The 21,855-nt window shown below is 42.9% G+C and overlaps 1 protein-coding gene across 7 annotated transcripts in view; it reads right to left on the minus strand.

Moving 5' to 3' along the window:
- The window catches only part of APLP2 (amyloid beta precursor like protein 2), a 49,276-nt gene that overhangs the window by 14,962 nt on the left and 12,459 nt on the right, over positions 1–21,855 (minus strand). For 6 of the 7 annotated variants that reach the window (XM_084221550.1, XM_084221549.1, XM_084221548.1 and 3 more), the window contains exons 2-7: positions 12,227–12,400; positions 10,857–10,986; positions 6,011–6,123; positions 4,316–4,491; positions 3,215–3,432; positions 1,463–1,630 (exon numbers count right to left, since the gene is read on the minus strand). In XM_084221550.1, coding sequence (XP_084077676.1) covers positions 1,463–1,630; positions 3,215–3,432; positions 4,316–4,491; positions 6,011–6,123; positions 10,857–10,986; positions 12,227–12,400 — 979 coding nt within the window. The remainder of the gene's footprint in view (positions 1–1,462; positions 1,631–3,214; positions 3,433–4,315; positions 4,492–6,010; positions 6,124–10,856; positions 10,987–12,226; positions 12,401–21,855) is intronic. The other variant, XM_084221551.1, reaches the window with a different exon arrangement.

Genomic DNA, 21,855 nt, shown 5'->3' on the forward strand with positions numbered 1-21,855 from the left:
AGCAATGATATTAGACAAGACAGCAACAGAAGGAGACTCAGTGTGACAAAGTGACTTGTCCAATACACTGGATGGTTTGTAACTTCAAGACATCCAAATTCGACAAGGGGAAAAACAAAGTTTCAGAACTGATAAACTTCAAGCATCTATAGAATCCACATCAGGGGCTCTGTATTTCTTATACTGCAGTTCAGGAAGTGCTGAAAGTGTTCCTGTGCTATGGTTTTAGGAACTACACATACCAGAGCCTTTCTGAAAGATCTGTGGCAAACATGATGCACTCTGTTGTTACCCTTCACCTGAGGGAAGGCACAAAGAGACAGTTAAGGCAACCTGTCATCCATATTAGTTATTTGGGTGGAAAAACCTCCAACATGTCATTAAAGACAGCATGCTTCAGAAAATAATTACCTGGCTCATCAGCAGGAATACTGAGTAAGAGTTCAGCATGCACTGCATCCACCAACTTTCCCTCTAACTAGGGGGAAATAATGACAATATACAACACAGGCACTATCATTGCGTGCAAGGGACGAGGTCATATCCACCCATATTCTGGCCCTGCTCCTAGCATTTCTGAACCAGGTTTGGACACAGAGAACTCTCTTCCCAGCCCCAAATTCTTCTGTAACAGGACAATCTTTTGTACAAAAAGCTCCTGACATCCGCATCTTTTCTCTCACCACCTCAGTCAGATCAGCCCAATCTAAAGCACTTGCATGAAGCACATTTTGTAAACAGGATTATGGCTCTATAGTCAGGCTGCCAAGCCCCAGATAACACAAAAAGCCTTTCAAAAGCTTTAATGGTAGCTGAAGTGGAAGTGCTGGAGTTCAATAATAAGATTAATAAAGAGGTTAAAATGTTTTTGGTAGTTTTATCATCTGACATAAAAGCCAGCTGAAACTTGTGCCAAAAACCTTAAGCACTCAAAAACACAGGCATTGTTGTGTTGTGATTTGTATTTCATACCAACCTGAAAACAGGAATCTGAATTCTATACTACTGGTCTGATATCTTCCAAAATTAAAGTAGCAAGAAAATGCCTACTACCAGGAGAACTGCTTTTCAGGACCTACTGTCAAACGTATGCATGGTAACACAACTGGGAAAAGCAAGGGCTTCCTTACAGATATTTTGATTAAAAAGCCAGTTAGGCAAGAGGTCAGAGACAACCCCTGGTCCCTGTCATAGATCTGGAAAAAGACAGCTGAGCCCTCAGCAAGAGTTGCAAGTCACCAGGGAGCACAGACAGCATATGGTGAGGGGCACTTTCCTGAGAAACGATCACGCTACTGACCTAGGGAAGCAGAGACAGGAGGAGACTGCTGCAAAGGGACAGACACCAGAACCAAGGGAATAAGCTACAGACGGGTCCTCTATTGCCCAAGGGAAGGAGGAGACACCACACGCCAGACAGACAGTGGCCAGCTGCAAAAGGCCAGTGGGAGGCAGGACTTACTCATCTTTTTACACACAGCCATACAATACTCCTCTGACTCAAAATTGTTCCTGTTGCCTCCGCAGCCTCCATATATAAAGCGAATGCATTTTCTCTTGTTAGGATCGAAGTACCAACGAGGCATCACAGCCCGGCAGGGCCCTGTCATGGCCTCCTGGGAGCAGACAGCTGTGTGGAGATGGGTGAGAACATGAGCTAGTGAGGAGCACAGGCCTTGCCGAGCGATTTACATGATGCAGAGGTGGCTCTACTTCACCCCTTCCTCTGAGGCACTGGCCTCAGCATTGCTGCTGGACCAGCCCAAGGGCTTCTGACAGTTTTGGGGGCTTTAACGTTCCAATGCATCCATCACAAGCTGGTCAGGGAGATGCCTGCACGTGGTGCTTTGGAGATAGCCAAGCAGCTCACTCTGTCTCTAAATGGAGCTCTCACCTGTGAGAGATTTCTTCAGAACACAATGTTCTGCTGATGCCACAGAATTATGCCCCAGCTACCCCAGTGGGAGACCCTCCACTCTATAAAACCAGAAGGATGAAAAGCCAGTCAATTAGGGCTGTTTTAAAGTATCAAAGGATGTCCAGTTGACTGCACTCTGCCTGGACAGACACTCCACATCTTACAGGGCAGGTGTAGGAGTAAGTAAAAAAGCAGGCTAAACAAAGGGATTGATCTCCATGCCAGCCTCAGACACTGAGGTTTTAAGGTTTGAAACATCTGTGCACCAAATATTAAAACTCCATGTAGCCATGGCATGTGGAATGCTTCATGGTGAGCCAGCAATAGCAGCTGGGCTGTTTTAAGGCAAGAGAGCAGATATAGTGTATAAATTAGTAACTGTTCATGGTACTTCAGGGAAAAAGAAGACTGTATACTCCCAAAACAGACACCCCAATCATATCCTCCAAGCCTCTTACAAAACCTGCAGATCTGCAACAGCCCTGTACACATATGAGCTAAGCCTTGTTTCAGCAAGGAAAATTATCTGCAGCATGCTGGCATTTTACCAAAAAGATGTGAGAACTGCTGGCAATGATTCAGTGATCTGTAGCTAATTGAATTTCTTCCCTCTCCTCTCCTCCCTCCTCTGCAGACACTTCTACATGCAAAGTGTAGGACATCACATAATGCTAAGGCATCACACCATGAGCCCTCTGCAAAGGCACCTACCACTCAACAAAAGCCGCCACCAGCACAGTAGATTATACTACCGCAGAAAGTCTATCTTAGCATATAATAAAGTTGGGGCAGTTGTGCTGGCTGACTTTCTTTTGTGGAAGAGAACTGTTTGCAAAGGCAGCACCAAGGATGCTCCTCACCCTTAAATGACCAGATGACACATCTGCAAAGTATGGCCCACCACTTTCAGCTTCCGCATTTTAAGCTGGTATAAACCACCAGATTTTAAATTTACAGTGTACCCCAAATGTCCCTTTAAGATTTTCCAAAATTTGCAGATATGGCTTTTCTGACTCATCACTGCACCTTCTCGAGGTGCTTGATCAACATGCCACACACTGGGCTTCATGCCAGCAGAATTGCTGTTTATCTGGAAACATATGGCCCATGCTCTAGAGAGTTAATTTCAACACTTGAAACAAGCATCATCAGCTTTCCTCTGTCTGCTAACTTATCTGGCAAATAAAACTTCCAAGTGGCACTTATCGACTTGATCAAAACCTCATCACTAACTGACAGCCAACAGGAATTATCTCAAGGGGGAGCAGGAGGCCTGCGGACTAGGATGTGTCTTACATTTCATGTCACTGCTCACTTCTTTTTCAGCCATAGCTTTGTCACTGCTGGGCTCTGTGGGGGTCTCTTCATTGTAGTCGTCAACCTTGTAGCTGTCATAGTAGTAATCACGGTCTTCTACCACATCCTCCTCCTCTTCCCCTTCATCATCCTCATCCTCATCTTCCTCCACAGCTGTTCCTGTGAAGTCTTCTACACCTGCCTCTGTAGGAAACTCACTGGAGGGACACAGATAAATTAGGGAGTAAGGTTAAGGCTAATCACCTGGATGTACCTGAATAATGATTCTTTCCATCTGTTCTACAAACACCAGAAATGGGAAAAATAAGTGTACTAACTATTAATTAGCCCATCACTCACAGCAAGGGGATCTCATTACAGATCCCTCATTACAGATACTCCTGCTGCTGCAGGCAGAGTTTCTCCATGGCTCTGCCTTCATGTGGCCTCCTTCCATTTTTCAGTAAGTGAAAGTCTAACCCTGAGTCAGGCTCCTACTCTAGAATCCCAGAATGGTTTGGGTTGGGAAGGACCTTTAAGCCCATCTTGTCCCACCCCCTCCCCAAGACAGGAACACCTTCCACTGTCCCAGGTTGCTCCAAGCCCCATCCAACCTGGCATTGGACACTTCCAGGGATCCAGGGGCAGCCACAGCTTCTCTAAGCAGCCTGTGCAAGGGCCTCACCATCCTCACAGGGAAGAATTCCTTTCCAATATCCCATCTAATGCTCCCCTCTGGCAGGGTGAACCCATGCCCCCTTGTCCTGCCCCTGCAGGCCTTGTCCAAAGACCCTCTCCAGCTCTCTTGGAGACTGTTTAGGCATTGGAAGGGGCTCTAAGGTCTCCCTGGAGCCTTCTCTTCTCGAGGCTAAATGACCCCAACTCTCTGCAGGTATGAAGGGAGAGGGGGTGCTTAGCTCCTCCAGTAAAAGGGGGACTGCAAAGCCATTTGTCCTCTTCAGGCTTAGGACACTTCTTTCAGAAACTCAGAAGCATAGAAATTTGCTCAAGTCTCACTACAAGGGAGTTGCTGTGTGAAATATTCCCAAGCAGCAGCTTCATGTCCAAAGCTGTCAATATTCACACCAGTAAGAACTCTACCTCTTGTAAAGGTCATAGTCTTCATCTTCATCCTCATCCTCTTCCTCTTTGGACAGAGCCTCATCCACAACCTTAGTCTGAGGACAGCACACATATTCTGTTCCGTGGAACTGGTCCACTCCGCAGGGCAGCAGCATCCCATAGCTGTGCAGGATCATCCCTTCTGTCAGACAGGCCTGGAAGGGGAGCCCATTCACATCAGTTCAGCATCATGCTCTTCCTTTGGATAAAGCTCAAGTTTGCCTATCAGAGATCTCAAGAATGGGTTAAGTTTTACAACAGCAACATATGACCTAAATCTGAACATCAAAGGAGAGTGGAAACCTGTAGCGTAAAAAAAAACCCCACAAACCCACAAAAGTTCCAGATGCAGAAACACCTGGTACTTCCTAGTGCTAACATTTCACACCCTGGCCCCAACAATTGATGGTTTGTCAACCCGGCAAAGTTCAGGAAAAAAAACCTAAATATTTTGCATCAACTCAAGGGAGAACACTTGAAAGAGCCAGAAAGCGTGCTTTCTTTTCTGGGCTGGCCATTTCAGTAAACTTTATCTATTAAACTTTACATTGTAGCAAGTGAATAGCTGCTCAAATGGATTTGGTGTCAAGATTATTTTACCATGCCGAAAGATTAAAATCAATCAGATAATTCAAGAAAAAGTCAAATGTAAACTACGCTTAGACATTATGTCTATACAATTCTCTTAAGCAAAGGAAATACTTGGCTTAGAGGTGCCCAGAAAAGAATGAAGAAAAGCTTTATTATGCCCATCAGAACCCTTTTGTGCTTTGCTTTGTTACAACACTGATTTTAAATGTGCCAAATATTGCTGGAAAAGTTCTCCAACTACATTTAAAGTAAATGATTTTTCAATTTTCTAGACATTTACAAGTTTACACTCAATTAAAAGACAATTCCTCTAGTACAGCTTTATTTAGACAGATTTTTGCTCACATGATTTTAAAGAAAAGGGAATTTTAAGTGGAGCATCCTTAACTGGTCTTTGCGTTGCTGTTTCTACAATTGTTGCTTCTACAAAATGGAAAACATGCACATTCTGTCATGATCTTGTTTTTATTATTCCAGCTTCAAATGGGAGTGCAGAGCTTTTGCAACAGTTTAGCTAGCCAGATAGAAAAAACACAAACCACTACCACCACCCCCCCACCCCCCCCCGCCCCCCCCAAATCATGGGTGAGATTTATTCTGAGAATATAATCCATCTCTTATGTAAAACCTCTACTAATCAGTCCCAACAAAACTCAGATTGCTCCTAGGCAAGCCCTCCCAACCAAATCCCCAGCAGCAGAAGGTACATTAAAGCAAAATGTGCAAGAAAAATAGGAACGATCCTATGCTCCCTGCGGAAAAAAAAAAAAAAAAAAAAAAAAAAAAGAAGAGGGATGAACCATTGGTCAAAGCAGTATCCAAGAGAGCTGATTTCGGTTCCTACCTCTGTGTTATGGATAAGCTACTTAGGAGAGTTTTTAATGAAAAATAACTCAATTGCTAGTAAGGTTTTTTAAGTCACTTGAGTACTTTTAAATTTTTATTCCCTTGCTGTCAAACCTCAGTTCATTGACTAGAACACGGGAACAGCAATACCGAGAGAAACACTGCTATGCTCCAACACTACAAACATCCAAGTGGACAGATCCAGAACAAACACTACTGTCCCAGTGGCTCCAGTACCTCCTTTGCCACGGTGTGCCAGTGCTGGTGGCTTTCACACACATCCATCCGCTCCTTGTGGAAGAACCGGCACTTCTCGGGCACCAACAGGACATCACTAACAAACTCACCCACTGAAAAACACAAGGGCCACAGTTCACATTTGTCAGCAAATAAAGCCTCCCAGAACTCCCCCAAAGTGCACTCTGTGCATGTGTGTAGCAGTTTCAGTTGAACCAGGCAGGAATACCAGCTTAAGTGCAGCCATTTCTGTTCACCAAGTTTCTTGGCCAGTGCACCTATTAATGGGGTGTAGTGCTGGTCAAATGCCAGCACACCCACTAGAACTGCTCATCTTCTGCTTTGAAGATAAGGATTAGGAGGAGAGCAAAGCAGGCTCAGAACTTAAAAAGAAACTTTATTAACAGAACTAAAAGAAAAAAATAATTTTAAAAAATCTCAGAACACTTCTCTGCCCCCCAACTTTTCTTTCTTTTTCCCACTGACAAGGTAAAGAGATGAATTTGGTATTTTCAGGCAGCTTGCCACTTTTAAAATAATCTTTCTTTAATCTGCTTAGGGAGAGGAGTCTCTCCTGCCATGCCACGGAGACTTTTCCACAAGAAACAGGTTTCTTGAGGTTTTAATTTTCACGATTAGCCCCCTCCCAGAAATCTGCAATCATCGAGTCCCTACCACCTTCTGGTAGTTTTCCCACAACTACCACCATTGGGTCATTTCAGCTAATTGGGATGCAATTTTAAGGATGAGCTGTTCCAGTACAGAAACAAAAGTTCTCTCCTCTTATCTCTGGGAACAGAGGTTTTCTTCTTCCATCCCTGAGGTGAGGTTTCTCATCTCTCTCACTTCTCTCTGTTCAAGCTTCTCATTGGATCACAGCTACTTCAACATCTGCTTGCTTCAACACATGCGCCCCGGCTCACAGTCGTGGTTAGAACGCTACCCAGATCGGCCCAGTGCACGCCATGAGTCACAGGGGGGGAAAAAACGCTGCTGTATCAATTATATCTTCACCACGGACTTACAAGAGAATCTTAGCTCAAGACTAAGGCATCTCCTCATTCTCCTCCCATCTGGGATTTGACTCTTCCTTCACTGACCTTGGTGTCTCCACGTTGTTTCCTTTACGTGCCTTCACCCTTTCCTTTTCTCTCACTCAAGAGAGGATCGATGTCTGCAAGTTTCAGCTGTGCACTAAAAAGAGTTAACATCTTGGCCGGGCCTGCGGATGGCCACGTGATCTCTGCGGGGCAGCGGCCGCTCTGGCTGCACACCTGGTTTCTGGCCCCTACACGGTCAATTCCAGCCACAGGGCTGCTTTCTGTGCGGGGCTGCAGGGCCGCCTCCGCTCTCAGCCGCGAGATTTTCCGCGCTGCCAGCGGAATGGCTCGGTGCCCACAGCCAGAACCAAACGGAGCCGGCCTGGCCCGTCAGCCGCGGCTGAACTGGGCATGGCAGGATCTCAGCTGAGCCGCAGGCTGAGCCGGCCGGGCTGCGCAGCAGAGCAAGCCTGGCCCGGCCAGCACTGCAGCAGAGCAGGGCTCAGCCCGGCCCCGCGGCGGAGCGGGGCCTGGCCCGGCACAGGTCCCGTTACTGTACAAAAGCCAGAAACAAGAGTTTTTCCCAATGTTTGTTAATTTTTAAATGTGATTTCGCAGAGGCATGTTCAGCTCTCTTAAGTGGTTTGACAGGGTGCCAATATTCAAAACCAGACAGCTGATTGGTTCTGTCTGGCCCGAAGGAAGCTGCCAAGGTCTTTACAGGGATTCGCTTCCGTAGGTCATGCATTTTTCCTTAACCAAAAACCAAACTACGTTAAACCATGACAATGTGCCTTGAGGGTTTGGTATATTCTTAAAGAAGACAAGTGACACCAGCTGTAAATATTATTTCTGAGAATCTAAAGAAAAATAGAGCCTCAGAGAATCCAATGTAAAACTATGAGCATGGGGTGATTCTGCTGACCCCAAAAGCTGAACTGAATGCAGAGTTTATAGCAACTTAATAAATAGGTGTTCTTCCATGAAAGGATTGACTGAAGAGATTTCACTCAAATCTTTGAGAAGACTGTATCTGCACTAAAAAGTTTCAAACTACTGAATCACCCATTTTCAAATGAGCTGCATCATACCAAAGTTCCTTCAGGCTGTCTGCTGCTGTAACAGCCCGGAAATTTTTATATGCTGAGAGTGTTATCTATGTTTTCAGTATTTGAGCTTGTTTGGTTTTGGTTTTTTTTCCCAGATGGTTTCATTCAAGATCAACCACAGCACATTCACTGCCCTAACCAAAACACAGAGAGCTGGAAAATAAAACTATACAGCCTAAATATCAAAGTACAACCAGAGTCAGCAAATACACTGCATTCCAGTATCTAGATAACCTCAACCTCACTAGCATGAGGAAGCTTTGGTACAATCCTTGTGCCGAACGCAAACTTTTGCTTCTGAGGAAGATGGGAGAGAATCTCTCTGCTGTACAGATTCTACTTTTTGGGCTTAAACGCTATTTAGCCTAAATTTCTATCATCATTCAGCTTGGTCCCAACACATATGAATTACAGATCAGAAGTATATGAGCATCAGGTCCTGTTCTTACCCAAGAAGTCCCAGCAAACACTGCCACTGGAATCCAAACATGAAATTTTCTCCAAGCTGAGGGTTTTTTTCCTTGCAGATTCAAATGCTGCATTCATTAATTTTAAAATAAGTAGAGAGCTAGATACTCTGAGAAGAACAGGAAAAGATCTTCAGCCCAAGTGTTTTAAAGCAGCATTCCCTGCACACATGACCAGCAGCATTAGGAATAGTTGGTTAAAATTGGAGAAAACTTTTAAGTCAAAGACTTTTGCTCACAGGAAAGGACTTTTGGAAAAGACTTTTCCACAGAACAGAATTCTTTGTCAAACTAATCTTTCACACCATCTTTTCAAAATATATTTTATATATTGTTTGCATGACCATTTTTTTGCAGCTCCTTACTGTTGATACTAAATGATCATGGATACATCTACAAAGTACAGAGAAGTTAAATAGTTTAGAGTTTGATTACCTGATAATTGAAGACAATGAAATCAAATTACCTTCATCCTCCCTTTGCAATTATTTACATTTTAAACTAAAAGAGAGATTGTATTTTCTCCATTTTTTCACCTCAAAACAGGCCAGTTAAGATTATTTTAGTTAGTAATCTTTCATCTTACTCCATCAGGAAAAGTTTAAATGCTTCTGGTAAGAAAATCAAAACTGAGCAAACTTTAAAACCAAGGGACTCTGGTTCTGGGTTCTTCACTTTTCAAATACAAAGGAGTTTTCCTTGTTGGGGGAGGGGCAGGGAAGATTAAACAGGGTATGGTGACAGGATCCTACCTCAAGGTCCCCTCTGAATTAATGCATCAAGGAAAACACAACTAAGAAAGAGAACAAAATTTCACAGTTTGACTATAATCCCAGAGAAATGCATCATCCATTTACAAGAAGGAATTTGTGGAGTGCTGAAGACAGAGATTTTATAGACATATGGACTCCAGACTTGCAACTCAGCTCTGAAAACTAAGGCTGCCTCACAGGCTGGGGCCTGCAAATCATGAACACTGCGAAACAGAACTAATGAAAAACCTGAATAGTTTAATGCTAATCAAATTTTAGGGCAGTGCCAGTAAAATCAGCTTATTTTTAGCTGGAAAATAGCCTTGAGGAACGAATATTTCCAGAAGAGATGACTCCTTATAAATACAGGGATCTTGCTTTCATCCTTATTTCCATCAGAAGTTCTCCTTATGTTCAGGAGATGATCATAAGGATATCCTCATGATCCAGTTGGGCTTGGCTTTTTCCCAAACCTGAATTTCCACATCTATAAAAACAAGCACCTTTCTCCCAGGATGTGTCCACAATAAATTTTATGTTTAATGAAGTGCTTTATGATTGTCTCATGGAAGGCATTATATAAAGCACAAAGCACATACATGGTCCTGCTGCTTTGCTCGTATTATACCATGTCAAATCACATGGTAACCTGAGATACAGACAAATTATGAAAACTGGTTCCTACTCAATGCTCCCAGCAATCAGTTGGGAGCATTCAGTAGGAGGTCTCTCCCAAGACCTCTTACAAGTCTCTTCCAGCAGATAACTGAAAAGGAAGTTAGCCAGCTGAAACTAAGCTCACTCCTAAGAACACACAGTGCAATGGGGCAGCGCAGTGTCACCCACAACCCACAGGTCAAAAGTCACAAGTTAGCCAGTTAAAACATGCTGCCTGATTCCAGTGGGTGGGGACATTCTGGAAAGCACCATGAAATCTATCACAGTTTATCTCATATTCTTTCACAGTTCAAAATGGGGACAGGAGATACAGCTGCAAGAAAAAGAGCCTCTTTGAAACAGCAAAGTTTAAATTTAGCCATTGAAATAAAATAGAGATCTCTTGCCAAGACCAAGCAGGAAGCCTGAGCACACTGAGCATTTAAGTCTCCAAGGCAACAAAATATTAAAGCTTCACAAAAATTGGATCAAAGTATTAAATCCCAGTGTTTTTGTGGTACTCAGATACAAAAGTCTTCAGGTTTTTATGGCATTTGCAGAGAGAATGGGGATTTGTTTCTCATGACAGGCACCATTATTCTACCACAGCTGTTACCAAGCTGTCGATTTGCTCCAGAAAGGCAGAGTTCCATCTTGCAGAAAGAAAAACATGTCAGATAGAAAAACAGTGAAATTTGTGGAAATGACAACCTGCTACAAGACAAGTCTAACAAACCGAGTTGCTCTCTCAGTAAGAATCCAGGAGGCAACTCCTTGCTTCTCCCACAGGAATGCACAGCACACCCGCAGCACACACTCACCCAGGCACTTGTACGGCACAACGATGTGAGTGTGGTCCTTGCACTGCTTCTTCCCACGCTTGCACCAGCTGTCGATGCTGACGGGCTGGTTGGCTTCTACCACGTTGGTGATCTGAAGGTCAGGGTACATCTGGGGAACAGCACAGACAGAGCGGTTTCTCTCCAGAACGGACAGAGAATGTGCAGAGCAGCTCCTACCAGAGCAGTAATGATTCTCTACAAAAGAACAACTCCAACTTAGGAACAAGTTGGAGTTTGCACATGGACACACCATTCTGCTCTGGATCAAGCTCAGAACAGCTAGAGACATAAAAAAGCTCCAGCTGTCTGTCACACAGGGCTTCAGAAATAGATATGACACTGCCTTGAGGCAGGAGAAAGCCCGGTGAGGGTAAGAGTCCTCACTGGCACTAAGCTGAGAGGTCTGGATTTGCACAGCAGTGGAGGAGGAGTATTTGGGTTTGGGGGAGATGTAGCTGTCTAATTCTTTCTGGAGCAGCACAATACCCCCTGTAACAGCATTCACCAACAAACAGGGTTTAGTAACATCTTCAGAATCTCTCATCACTTGTCAAATTATGCACCCAACTCCTCAGGTTTCCTCATTCCTGCTTCATTGATGATGTATTAATTTGATCCTTATGCCCTGGTCAAATTCTCAAGTCCAGACACTGACTTATATATAGGCTTCTCCCACATCAAAAAAATGCAGCCCCAGTTATATCAGCCTTGTAAAACAGTTTAAAAAGTTCTCCAGTCCAGACATGGTACAGTCTATTGCTTTCTTGTTAAAAAAAAATACATTCCTTGTGGTATTTTCCGTGCCTGTCACCTCAGAGGATCAATTAAAGACACTGGACAAGACAACATGTTACAGTGTATCTGGAACACACTAGAAGTTGATTACATCTCTTTCAATAAAGTCTAAAGAGTTTAAAAATACTGACAAAATTTGATTAAAATATTTTTCTAACATTCTGCCTGATCTGAACACGTCACTAAGAACAGCATAGAGCCACATTCTAACTAAAATAGGTGTCAGGTTCCATTATACGCAACAGAGAGTGAATACTGGTTAACCAGCTCAGGGGCAGAACACTGGAGTAAACCCCTGCAAACAGATGAAGATACCTCTGACTTACAGACCAAGGACCTTCTGTGGCACTGGGAGCTGATGTGAGGTAGCTTCTAAATCCCACTGCAGTGTCCTCCCTGCTCTTCCTGGATAATAACACAGCAGGATGGTGCAGAGAATTGGACTAGGCAAAAGCAAGTGCATCTCCTGCAGGGTTAATCTGCTACTGAGCAGCTAAATTGGAATCCAATTCCTTCACAGCAGTGAAGATTCAGGATTACACAGAAAGTCTTACCTCCTGGCAGTATTGCAGAATCTCCTCCTTTCTTCCAAAGCAACTCTTGGTCCCAGAAGTGTCAGGTTCCCATTTCCCAGTCTGGATGTTCACATGCATATTTAGCTTCCCACAGAACATGGCAATCTGAGGTTCTGCCACTGCAAACCCCGTCCCAGCATTGGCTGCAAGGGCCTGTGAAGACAAACCAAAACAAAACACCTTGATTGCATTATCTGATCAAAGACTCAATAACTCAAAGAACCAGAAACCCTCTGGCATCTTCTCAGACAGCTCCTGCTTGATCCAGAATATCAGTGGAGTCTTGCAAACAACATTCCTTGAGATGGTGAGTCCATCCCAAGTTTTCACAAGCAAAGCGTTTGTTTCCCCAAACCCTGGTTTTTATAATTGAAACAACAACTTATCAAAACCAAGAGTAATTCCCACTAAAAGGCTGCACCCACATAGACTAAAACAGACGTCAGAAAAACTTACCAAATAACTAATGCTAATAACTTCTAGCAGAAGGACCTCTGTGAGGTTACACACAAGCAGGTATTACTATTACTAATAAAATAACTGTGTCCTACTGCAAGAATCTGGCTTTTTTGATTTTTTGCTCAAACATGCAAATAAAGATAATTTCTACTGAATCAGAAAAAACAGCTGTGACAACCAGCTTCTCAAAGCCTTGTGTCCCATTCAGCGCACTCTTATGGGGAGCTGTTTCAGATGTGTATTCTGTGCGCTTCCCAGACTGCACCAACAGACAAGAACCTGACAGTCCAGGCCCACATTTGGGTCAAACTGCAGACTGATCAATGAAAACAAGGCAGGACCACTTTCTCTGAAGTCCTGCTTACTGACCAAAAGAGGAAAAGAAGAGTAAATTAAATTGCAGACTTTTTTTTTTTCTGAGAAGACTAAGTAGATGCTGGAAGCTGAACATACTCTCCTTAAATAACTACTAGCTGTTGTAAAACAGAAAGAAGCATAAGGCAAAAAACCAGATGAACTCCAAAGCTCTTTAAGGTGTTTAAGGGAATGGAATCCAACTTCTGCAGATAGAAACAGCAATACACAGAGTCTGCTGGCCTTAAGCTGCTTTTCCTGGCAGGCAACACAACCCCAGGCTACCAGTCCTGCCTTCATATTTAACTTTTTGTGAACCGAAAAATGTGTGAATTATTGTGGGTACTGTTCACTCCCTACTGCCTGCTGACCCCCATCAACTCATATCAATAGCTGCATGCTTAAAAGAAATAAAGGAGTAAAGAGTAGAATTCAACTGGACAACTTCTTTTTGCAGCTCTTAGTTACAGAATATTAGGAAAAATAATACCTCTTTTTATAACTATTACATTTTTTCCTTCTCCCCTTATCTCTCTGACTGAAGATAAGACATTTCAACACTCAGAAAGTCAAGGATTGTTTAGTGCTGAACAGAAGATTAGTGCTTGGGGAAAAAAACCAGCCTGAGGCTCAAAAGCATAAATTCAAGTATTAACTGCATAAAAATGACCCCTTAAGTTTTAAGTACTATTCACCCGTGCATCATTTAAGAGAAACAGTCTTATACAAGTGGTTTCTACTTACTCTGACCCTTCCAACCAACAGATGCTCATGACAGCACGTTTTAGCACAGACCACAAAGTAATAAAATACCAAACTACATGTAAGAGATAGCAGCATTGATGTCCCAGTATCAAAATGCTGCCAAATTCACATATATTTGCATGTTTACTATGGGTACGTTTGTCGTACTCTCTGTCCTCAGGAAAAAAGAGTCACGCAGTCCTGTACCTCCAGGTACAGGAGGAACTCTGAGGAATAGACTGAGAATAAGTTGGGAATATGGTGTAGTAACTTGGTTCTTGCAGAAATCAAGTCTTTATTAAATAAACATCTTAAGGTGCACACACCAGAACCTGCAACATGTCTTGCACCACCCTCCTCCCTGATATCTTTTCAGTAGAAAGAAGCAAATGTAGAATGATCCTTCAGAACTCCTTAAACACACACAAATTTTTTTAGAGGCCATTTTTATCTCTGTCCAAACAAACACCACTTTGGTACCAACAATCATTTTCCAAAGACCACAGGACCTAACATGCAGGAAACAATCTCCAAAACAATTTTGTTTGATGGCAACATCGCAAGCACATCCAAGTTCCAGCCCTGGAAAAAATGGAAAAGAAATGCAAGATCAAGAACCCAGGAAGCATTAACCCTTGTAAGAATACAGGGCATCAAAAGAGAATAAATGTATGTGCTATGATGGCACTGCTGATGCCTGAAATTTGACTCCTTCAAAGCAAACTTAACAAGTCTGCAGCAATAAAGGAACTTAGTGAGTAGAAGAGGTGCAGGATCCATTGAGGGGCCGGAACAGTCCATAAGTAATCCATTCATCACACTTCTTGCATGAGCAAAACTCCTGTTCAAACACATACCAACCTTCTGAAATCATGACCACCCACTATTTACGTACTGATTCAAGCCAGTGTTTGTTTTTGCTGCCTCTCCAGCTTGCTCCCAGCAAAGCTATCATTCCTCCTTCTTGGATTGCTCACATAGCTTGCATATCAGTTGAGTGCTGTTGCCGTAGCTACCAGAACATGCTAAGCCCCAATTCACAGCTGAACAAACTAGACTAATTACTTGCTTGATTTCATCACTTTTAATCAACTGGCAGAAATCTTCTCTTGAATTGTGCTGTTGGGCGAGTTAATGAAGTTTGAGGTACATGAGTTGATTCTTTAACCCCAGGACTTGCAAGGCAAGATTTTTGAGCAATGGGTTTCAATTTTTCCTTCACTGGCAATCCACTCCAGGCCTCAATCATATAAATTATTTAATTGAGTACTTTAATCTCATTTTAGCTGTAATGAGAGAATACAGCACCTCCAAGCTTCATGGAGGCCACACCTTTAACACTGACACTTAAACAGGGAAAAAGATCACCTTTTGGGACCAAGTAACTATCTGATGTTTTCCACAATTGCCTTCAGTGTATGAAAACTGAATGCAGATCCCTCAGCCTACACTCAAGCATCACTCTGCAAAAGGAAGGCTGCAGAACATGTAAACAGGCATGGAGCTTGGGATAAAGCCATGTCCTTAGTTAAGCCCTTTAGTACTTCAGAGAATTCACCCATTCCACATTGCAAAGGGATGAACAAACCAACAGCACATTTTTCTCTGGGAATTTCCCAGCCATAAATGGAAGCAGCTGCTTCTTGTAGCACTGGGAAGCAACAATTCAATCCCTTAAATAAGCAGACTGACAGATTGGGAGGGGCAACACACACTTGACAGAACAAAGTTCATCCAGTTGTATACATCCTTACTGAGCATTATTTTAGTAGCCATTATCCTATTAATACATACATTTAACATGCAAGCAAGACAAATGTTATTTGGGAAAAGACTGTTCCATAAGCCATTACTTTCCTCACTGGAACTTGCATTTACAAGATGTTTCGGGAGAAATCAGTTTGCTTTCCAAGACCAAAGACATTTTTCATTCCATAAACACATAAATCTCTGGCCAGTTAATGTCAGTTAAATTCCTCACCCTGCCAGCCAGTGCCTGATTTATGGCCCTGAAACACAGGAATTCAAGCCTCTAAATCATCCTTTTCTCTGATGGAAGTGTCTCCCCAAGTATGCTGGCTTTTATTTACTACTGGCCTCTTCAGTTTGTGACAAGGGTTTGATGTGTGAGCTTACCCACCTGGAGGTCTGGGCTCCAGGTGCTAAAAAGGGTCATATCTGCTCTTCCTGCAAGTATCCCCCATCCTAAAGGAAGGACACAAGGCTAGAAATTTTAAGATAATTTTACATCTACCCCTGAAACACAAGCAACACATTGCAGTTCTGGTTTATAAAGATATAAACATGAAAATGACATCCACGTCCCTTCCCTTTTATTACCGGATCTGTTAAACATCATCACAACGTAACTTATTTCACATGCTGTCCACACAGCTCCCTATGGAACACTATTCTGGAAAACCTTCTGGCATGCTGATGGGGACTTGAGGATTGAAGGGTGATTGGAACTTTTCTCATGTGAGGAGAAGCTGATAATTATAATTAACAGAAATTAGTTCCGGAGAGCTTTCCTTAACAGCACAAAGGTATCTGCAATATGTCATATTTAACTGAATTCTGCATTTTCAGTGAGGTCAAACATGACCGGAGCCTCATCCATCTGATCAGATTAGCCAGAAAGAGCCTTTATTCCAACAAAACCACAGTGGATGGGAGCTTGAGAAGCATGGAGAGCCTGTGAGGAGAACCCACGCTTTCCACGAAGCTACCTCTGCAGCAACACAAGAGTAGCTCTCTGCATAGAATTGTGGAAGATTAAGCTGTTTTAAGACCGAAACTCCAGCCTCTAGAATTTATGACCTGCTGAAGACAGCTCCAATAGAGAATTGCATTGACTTGGTGGCCAGAGAACAGATTACTGGCTGCTGAGGGCATACCCTGCCTTAACTGACAAGGCAGGGCCCTTTGGATCAGAATTCCTGCTCCTGAGAGTTACATGTATTCCACAACCGGTTGTTGCTACACTGACCAAAAACAACAGCCAGGGAGCACTTGCAAACATTACTTGCGCTGTTTGTTTTTAATTAAGCTAAGGCCCTCAAAAGCAATACTGGTTATTACATAACGGTCCACATGAACCACAACCTGAGGGACTTCAGAACACGCTGCTCAGCACTGTCCTTATTCACATAAATCACGCTGCCCACCTTAAATTAAAGAAAGAACATTTTCTGTTTTGGTTTTTTTTTTTTAATTACGTTTCCTACTCCATCTGAGCAACTCTGCAAATCTCCCTATGTCAGTGGAATACTCACAAATATTGAGGGTATCAATTGAACACTTTCAAGATCACTGAGGAATTCTAACAGTTCCTTTGACACAAAAATGAGCCCTGTTACCCTACCAGCCTTCCTGTGAACTCAACCCTCCACAGCTGCTGCTATTGAATGTGTGAGGATTCTAATGTTTTCCCTTTTGTGGGCTGAAAAATTGGTGTGAATGTCTGTGCAGGGACTCAAACTGCTTCAATTGCACCCCCCATACTAGTGTTGTCTCCAGCTCATGTCCATACGCCTTTTTCTTTCCACAAGAGGAGGCCAGCCCTTGAAAATGAAAATTAAGAAGAGCCGCAGTCACAAACTGAAGCTACTGGAAGAACAGCTGGGCTGGCATCGTAAAGCCCAGCCCTCCTGGATTACAACGGGCCAGAGCCCTTAAACTGAACATTCATTGCAATGAATCTCACCTGGGAATTAATGGTAATTCAGTATTCAGGAAACCAACACGTCAACTAAAAAGTCAGGGAAGTTGGCAAAAGAATGTTACACACAAGAACTTCTGGACAGAATACTTAAAATTCCCCTGGTTTTGGATTCATAACTTGTAAATGCAAGCAGAGCTCTCAATTCATGCTTCAAATGGTGTTTCATGCATTGTTTTCCTTAGTTCCTCTTCCTGCTTTTATTCACCAGATAGGTGGCTTGAACCCAGGAAGGCTAATGAATGCCTGACACAGCAGGCAGTAAATCTACAGACTAGCAGCTCATCCTAGCTTTATTGCTTTATTTTTTTTTAAATTGCTGATAATTACAATAATGCACATGGGCAGGGGTCCAAGGCAGGAAGAATTACTGTCTGCAGGCAGATCTGGTGTGAGCTGATAATACCAGCCTGGGTTTGCTTTTGAATTTAAATGGCAAAAATCTCACTAAAGCAGTCTTTGGCTTGCTTTAACTTGCTGGAAAGGGTGGAGTTCTCATCTGCTTGTCCTTTATTGACACTTGTGGTGGAGGAGTCTGCACCAGCAGAGAACTGGGAGCCAAGGCAGGAGCTGCAGTGGTAGCTGGGGTGCAGTTTATATTTAGATGCCTGTGTTTATGGCCAACATGAAGCCTTGGACACTCAGAAATTCAGTGACAATAATCCATGTACTTCCATGTGCACCGACAGCCATCACAGGATTAAAGACCTGCTGCAGTCCGAAGCATTCCTTACTGCTTTGCACATTCCACTGCCTTTCCACAAGGAAAAGGGGAGGTTTCCAAGTACCTTTGACTCATGGGCAGCCATTTTGCCCTTGGAATTTGTGCTTAGGAGGTAACAGGTTATTTCCCCCTCCTGTTTACCATGCTCCATAAGGGCCTTTATGAGTCAAAGAGCACATAATCTGCAGGTGACACATTTGCACTGTGAACTGCTGTATTCAACAGGGAGTGCCACACTGCAAGCAGTGCTAGGCTGGGGAAGAGGCGATCAAATCCAGGAAAGCCACGACTCAGCACTGCCTCAGCTTCCTGAAGTTGCTTGTGTAACACGGTTGCCTTTGGCATTCTCTTTTCTATCCCTGGAGAGACAAAGTTCATAACAACTCCACTGGAACTTTCCCTGAACAAACATTACTGTACCCAGAACTGTGTCCTTTGAAAAAGATCAATTTCAGGGCCTCAAGCTTTCAAAAGTACAGCTTGGGGGTAATGGCTGGGACTGGAACAGTTTAAGACAAAGCCTCCTTAAAAATAAGGGCAAGAGAACAGGAAAGCACAAACACTAATAATCCTCACACCGCTCACATGTAGGTTCAAATAGGTTTAATCAGCCAGGTCACCTTCCACGTGTCACAAGGATGTCAGGGACAATTTCCAAGCTGCGTGAGACAGACACACTCATGGCCACTTCCCTCCCCTTGCAGCAGAACACTGCCACAGTGCTATCTTGAAGTCCCCTTTTTACAGCACCACCCTAAGTCCTATCCCAGCACAGAGAGCCAGGCCTATTTATCACTGGGCTAAACTGAGGCACAAAGTCAAGTGACTTGCCTAAGGTCACCCAGCAGCAGGCTCAGCTCGGTTTAATGCTGTCTCCTAGCTCAAATCTGTGTCATCACTCTTTCTTGCATGGCCCGACTAATTACTGCTTTCCCACATTAATTATTTGGGCGTCTGAGGCACAGCCACCCAAGATGTCCTGATAGTCAGTCAGCAGGTAAAAACTTGAGTGCAAGTTAATGTTTTCTCATTCATTAATATTCTACTGAAAAAATGGCCATAGGGCAGTTTTGCTTTCCTGGACTACCAGAACAGAGATCCAAAATAAAGCCTAAGGACAGCAGCTATGGCTTAATAGTGTTTGAAAAGTTTAACTCTTGGGTCTTTCATTTCTGAGCTGATTATTAATATGAACCATACCGCTGATACCACCAAGGCATCACTGAGAGGATGTGGAGGAGTACTGAGAGATGCTATTTTGCAACTTCTCCATGGTTTGATAGAGAGCTCGAGCCATCTTAAGGCACTTGAGCTACACAAGAGTTAGGGAGTATAATCACTGTAGTTACCAGGATACAGATTCCATAATACACAGAAAAGTACATTCAGAAAATCTTTCATGACTTCAAAGACATTTGTTCAAGGCAAAAGTAACTCCTGGACTAAAACTCATCACAAGTCATACACCCACACGAGTTCTCCACTAACTTCCCTAGGGGCAAAATCTGGCAGAAAGGAGACAGAATAATTTGTTAACATCAGGCAGAGAAAAATAAACCCCTTACTACTGACTCAAAGTGACTTAGCATTCCAGGAGGGAACAAACCAAAATTCCTCCCTCAAAACAGCGCAAACATTTGTTTTACAGATCTTGTGAAGCTCACTGGGAGCTGTGCAAAAGAGCCACTGCATGAACCTGTGGCTCCTCACTCCATCTACTTGTCTAACCACTCAGCTGACTCCAGATAAAAAGGCTGCACAGATTGCATTTCTACCTAAAACACAATGATCCAAAAGGCAAGCAGGAAACTCAAGGGTGTATTTTAACACAGAATTTGAAGTGGCAAGGAAAAATTCCTGAGGGGAAAAAAAAAGCAAGATAAAAGAAGGATAACAAGCAGGAATGCACTTTGCAGCGCAGTCTGTTTGGTTCAAGTATCCACCCCGTAAGAGATGTTTTTTGACATCACAGATTGATTATTTATGCGCACAGAGTGCCTGTGTTTTTGAACATGATAAAATACTTCGAATTTTCAAGCCCTGCAATTAGGCTACAAAGCAACTTCGCAACAGCACACAGGAATGATTCAACAGGTCCTGCTCTGACCATGTTGGAGCTCTTGGGTCATACCTATTGCTTTCAACCTCTAAATTCACAATCTTCTGTAAAAAAAACCCCAAACTCAAACCAATTAATTGGTGATTCTGTCCTCCAAACAATTCAGATGAAACTTCAAATCTGCAGAGGAAACCATGAGTTTTTAAGTCTTGGCTTTCCAAACCATGCTAATGACCACCTTTTGAAAACTGGAAACCACTCAAATACAGGGCTGCTTTTATCCTTGCTGCTGCTCCCTGAGCTCTGCCAAGCTTATGCAGATCCAGAACAAAATTAACAAGTTATCAAAAAATTATGGAATAGCCTTGTTGTTTCCATAATAAAAACTTAGGATACTTTTATACTTTAAACTTTAAGTCCACCCAAAAGTACAGCTTATTTCTACAAATTTCAAGTCTATGAAAACAGTCAGCAGTAAGTATCTGTTAGTGAGAACAGGTAGCAACTCTGGGTCTTAGTAAATCTATTTAAAAATATTGGAAATCGGAATTTTAAACCAAAACCACTTTCCCTTATACCTCCTCCTGTTATTTATTCAGAGTTTTTATGGAGCATATTTCAGGCAGCAGCTTACATGACTGCTCATATACAAAACAAAATATTTTAAGAACTTTTAATGTCTAGGTAAGCAGAAATCAGTGCTTTAAAGAGATTCCTATATTGGCTCTGTAAGTTTCTTCAGCTCGGGTAAACAACATCTTTTTCCTTAAAGAAACCTTCAATGTGAACACTGTGCCAAGAAAGTTTAGTTTACAGTTAGCTGTTGATTAGGAACAGTTCCTACCACTCACAGTAAAAGATTAAAAAAAAAAAAAAAAGGCAAGAGAATTAATTTAGCAAAACCATCTCAAATTGTCACCAAAAGAGTCTTTCGTTTTCCTCACTGCAGCTATTTCTGATCCCAGCTATAAGAGTGGTGAAAGGCTGCCAGCTGCCTTCCACCACTGCCAGCAAACTGAAGGTGAGGGAGCAAGCCCTCAAGCAAGGGCAGAATGAAGGGCATGGGCAAGCACCATCCTGGTTAAGTATGGAAGAGGCAGGAGTACTGGAAGAAGCCTCAGAGCAACACTTCTTACTTCCAAGAGTCTGAGGGCAAAAGCTTTATTTGCTCATTTTTAAGCTTACCCACATAGCCAACCAACTCTCAAAAGGTTCTGTGACTATCAGCAGAATTCAGGCTCGAATCTCCCAATTTACCTTCTTCCAAAGCAGGGGATGAAAGGTAGACTTCCATCCGTTCTCTAGAACTCAGACACCTGGATTGAGCAGTCTGACACATGAGAAGTCAAATGACAAAAAGCATTTTGAAGCACCTCCAAAATTTGTCAGCAGCAGGGTCACAGAAAGTAAAGGACCTCAGCAATGGCTTAATGTATTTCCATTTTTTCCACTCTTTAAAAGCAATCCTTAGTAATTTAGCATCATTTTATTTCTGAAGCATTAATTCATCAGCCAGGGTTTAACAGTCACAGCACCACCCCACAGCT

Source organism: Fringilla coelebs (genome assembly GCF_963513975.1).
Source record: "Fringilla coelebs genome assembly, chromosome: 25".
NCBI lineage: Eukaryota > Metazoa > Chordata > Aves > Passeriformes > Fringillidae > Fringilla > Fringilla coelebs.